At 39.7% G+C, this 4,428-nt stretch overlaps 1 protein-coding gene across 1 annotated transcript; it reads left to right on the top strand.

Annotated features, from left to right (window-relative positions):
• Window positions 1-1,328: 1,328 nt before the first annotated feature.
• Window positions 1,329-3,046, top strand: LOC125384447. The gene is made up of 3 exons (XM_048403706.1): window positions 1,329-1,631; window positions 2,065-2,138; window positions 2,579-3,046. Exons 1-3 carry the CDS (start codon window positions 1,598-1,600, stop codon window positions 2,960-2,962), a joined length of 492 nt encoding a protein of 163 aa, XP_048259663.1. The 5' UTR covers window positions 1,329-1,597; the 3' UTR covers window positions 2,963-3,046.
• Window positions 3,047-4,428: the final 1,382 nt, after the last annotated feature.

The following is a 4,428-nucleotide window of genomic DNA, read 5'->3' as shown; positions in this document are numbered from 1 at the left end:
TGCTTAACCTGAGAGGTGACTTAATATTGTTCGGGTGGTGGAGTTTGGGGACTTGGTTGATTGAGCGTCATCGTAACCAGACGACGTTGATCCTTGCTCATGATGTCAATCCCTTAATGGCGTCAGTGTATTTGCTGACAGTGGGTTCGAATCCTGGATTCTCTGTAACTATTGCCCTTGGTTTGACTGGATCATACGGTGCTTGTGGGCTTCACCAGGTGATAGACATCTACGGTCTGAGTCCCTTTAGTAATTCCTCATTAGGATGACACGCCTGTGACCAAACAACTAACGTGATAAACCCTACTCAACTATACAGGATTTCATAAAACAGACTTTGGTCAAATGTGTACGCTATTTATTTCAACTTAACCTGAGTTACAAAGAGCGTTTCTTCGTTTTAACGTATATTCGCGTGTTACCTCGGTGAGATATTCATTTGTTTGTTTGACATCAGCATCGATCTACCGGATACGATGACATGCATCAACCAAAGGAGCGAGCCTGACCACCCGATCCCGTTAGTCGCCTTTATTGACAATCTCGGAGGAACTTTCACATGCTCATCATAATGATTAAGGTATACTAACATATAGTCTTTTATAATATTTTATTTCAAATTACATTGCTCTCCTCTAAAATTAAAACAAATATTTTTTCCTAGATGGCTAGACTTGATTTCATATGAAACTAGATTGGTTTTGTTTTAAAAAATTACAACTATTCAACAGCAACAATATTAATGAGCTATTCTAACCTGGATCTTCAAGTCAGTGTTGTGTTTCCTTTCTTCAGCCTTAACCACTGTCCTGCACCAAGATTGGTGAATATATGTATATTTTTTAATACAAAACCAATCTAGATTTATATATAATCAAGTCTTGGTTGATGCATGTCAATGTATCCCAATTGCGTAGATCGATGCTCATGATGCCAATCACTGGATCAATCACAACAATCCTCCGAGATGGCTGAAAACGGAGATGCTGTACGGTGCCAGTCGTTATTCCTGTTGCTGTCCTACACGGAAACTGGGACAACGTTCCCGCCTTTTCCCCTTGACAGATCTTGTCTCTCTTTCATCATTGTCTAGGACAAACATAAACGTTTTTCGTGTAATAATTTACAGGTTTCATTTAACAAATATTCTTATAATAATTTATGTATCTCGTATGTTTGTTTGTTGTTTAACGCCGCACTCAGCAACAATCCGGCGATATGACGGCGCTCTGTAAATAATCGAGTCTGGACCAGACAACCCAGTGATTGACATCATGAGCAATCTATATGTGTGAGACAAAGATAAAGTTTCTTTTAAAATGTTGTTAACGTGTTTCCAACGATTACTCATTCCAATGTGCCCATGTAATTTTCTAAAAACCCATAACAAATATGATTTAATAAATATCTAAAAAGAACATTGAAGTAAGTACTGCACCTTCCTAACCCACGTGCCCAATAACGTGATCTCGTGAGACCGATGTCGCCATGGTGACTGTTTTCAGTTCAAACGACGCCATTGTTGTTGTCAGTTTACAGTTACAAATCACGTCTCTTGTACTGTTTTCTCTTGCCCATCATTGTTCTATTCTCCATCATGTTTGCGAATGTTGCAAGCGCGTTTCACCAAGGTATATTATCTGTATTTTTTATGTTCTGGTTTGATTGATTTAAGATTTCTTTTGCATTGCATTTCCCTTGGTATCAGCGGAAGTTTTGTTGATGGGGCAATTCTCGACCTGAGTACCATCGATATGTACGGTTACAAATACATCATATAAGTGGGGTCTTTGGTTACCTCACGTCCACATCCTTCCAAAACGTTGGGCCCCTAATCTTTTATCTCGTTGCTTTTGTTAACTTGATTCACTCACAGATATGTCAACAGAAGGCCAGAAAAACAAGGCTAAAATTCTGAACACCGAGGTGTCTGTGGGTTAATACTGAGTACTCCCCACGATTGAGTGAAACAATAAACGTATCTTATGTCTGTGATTTTATTTTGTCTGTCAGTTGATCATTTGTGTGCGCATGTATACATATTTTTGTTCCTCGCTATCACAGCTCGGGATGAGTTGAACCGCATGCAGAGACACAGCCTGGCTCTCTCCCACCCTGACACTCCCGTCCCCCTTCCAGTAGGTCATCGTGTTTAGTGTTGTCAGGGAGTTGCTTGACTCTGATGTTTTCTCTGTCCAAATGCCTCGTCAGTTTCTGATACATTTCAACAAGAAGGACAGTGACATGTTTCGGTTTCGAGTTTTATTCTTTAGCATCATACTATGGTCACTGTCGTTATCTATCCAATGTGTGCTTTTACAGAACGTTTTCCTCCTCTGTTTTACCCTGTTAATTTATCCCACTCTTAGCCATAATGCTAAAGCTAACGCTTATCTTTTGCTGATGCCATTTTCAAAACGCTAAACAAAATTATGGTCAATCATATCAAAGAGCTATTCATGCATGCTTTCAATTTCATTCTATCTCAGCACATGTTCTTTCTCGGATCTAGATACCATTAATGCACTTAACTTTGCTCCGAAACAACCACTTTTCACCTTTTCTCTTTCCACCATAGGACCCCACCCATCGATTCAACTCCCATCCGCTAGCAGCCCCACCCGTCACCCTCACTCCTGTTTCCGACCCATCCCTCCAGTCCTCAGCTGTGTCCCTGGTCTCTACCGAGTGTGTTGCCATTGATCTGGGCGATCCAGTACACTCCCTCGGGCTGCCTTCAGTGAGCAAACCAGTAGAAATACCATCTCCATGTCAAGACATTGATCTAGGCGATCCCACAACATCCCAGTATCCATATATTCCAGTAGAATCACCACTGCCCTGCATTGTGATTGACATTAGCGACATTGAGCTGGAGGATACACAGCAAACCCAGTCATTCGTCGGATCATGCTTTTACTCGGTGCTTAATTTCGTAAAAGAATTATTTTCTTTCTTTTAATAACAAATTTAACATCTAAGACTTTTTCGGATATTTTTAAGATATGATTTATTAAACTTTTGTCCAGTTGTCCCTATGTGATTATTTGATTATGTTTGTTTTGTGTTTTCATTTGGGTTTTTTATAAACCGTTTGTTTGTGTTCACTCTTCCTTTGTCTTTTTTTGTGTGTAATTACAACACCTTCCTAATAAAGTAACTGTAACTTGAAATATACATTACCTACCATTTTACCATAACAACCACTGTGACACCAATTATTCAAACACTTAATACACAAAAATCCTTGATTCGAAGCATCAACACGGCCCCCAAACCCCCTCTGTGGGACATCGGCACCTAAACTTAGGAGAGACGGAGAAAGAGCGGAATAAAAAATAAAGTATGGCACATTAAATCATTTACATGACAACATGTATCTTCACGCTGTCGAAAGAATTAAATGTCCTACCTGGACGAATGCCGGTACATTTTGAAACAACAATGTCAACATTTCAAAATAACATAGGAAAATTAAAGATACTACACATGTACTTCTTCCTATAACAAGACCAGCGGGAGTTTCGGGTAAGAATAGAGGTCCACAGCAACCTATGTTTGCCGTAACAGGTGACTAAATACATGGGTGGTCAGGTGACTTGGTTTATTGCTTGCCATGGTATTGATGCTCATGATGTCAGTCAATGTTTTGGCCCAGTTTCAATTGTTTACAAACTATCGTCATATAACTATATGACGTTTTGTTTGTTTGTTAAACAACAAACAAACAAACTACCGTCATATAACTATATGACGTTTTGTTTGTTTGTTAAACAACAAACAAACAAACTACCGTCATATAACTGGACTATTACCGAGTGCGGCGTTAAACAGAATTCCCTTACAATATTTCAGGGGGCGGTCGGGTGGCCTAGTGGTTAAAGCGTTCGCTCGTCACGCCGAAGACCCGGGTTCGAATCCCGACATGGGTACAATGTGTGAAGCCCATTTCTGGTGTCCCCCGCCGTGATATTGCTGACCTATTGCTAAAAGCGGCGTAAAGCCAAACTCACTCACTCACTCACTACAATATTGCAGGAAGGTTAACTCTACCCATTATTTCTTCAGTAGTCAAAGAAGTGGGCGTAAAATATCCTTAGGCATTTTCGTACTCTTGGAGCGAAATATGAACTGGGTAGAATTCACGGCGTCTTTATAAAAATGCTTGATATTGTTTACAAATAGACTCCATATGACTTTAATCCCTAAAAATAGAAACACACTTTAAATAGAAAGTCAAAGCATGTATTTCCCATTTAATTATCCATAATTGCCATTGTCGAAAATAATCGACTCAAGACTAGACGCTGAAGATGGCGAAGGAATGAGTCTTAAGGTAAGGGGCTGATATGCATCTGAAGACTGAAACACTGGAGAAAGAGGAGTATGTGCAATTCACTGTTGACCCCAGTCTCAACAATTGAAAAC

Source organism: Haliotis rufescens, unplaced genomic scaffold, assembly GCF_023055435.1.
Source record: "Haliotis rufescens isolate VD_foot unplaced genomic scaffold, xgHalRufe1.0.p SCAF_3, whole genome shotgun sequence".
NCBI lineage: Eukaryota > Metazoa > Mollusca > Gastropoda > Lepetellida > Haliotidae > Haliotis > Haliotis rufescens.
Note: the sequence above shows the minus strand (reverse complement) of the source record. Positions and strands in the feature narration are given on the sequence as shown.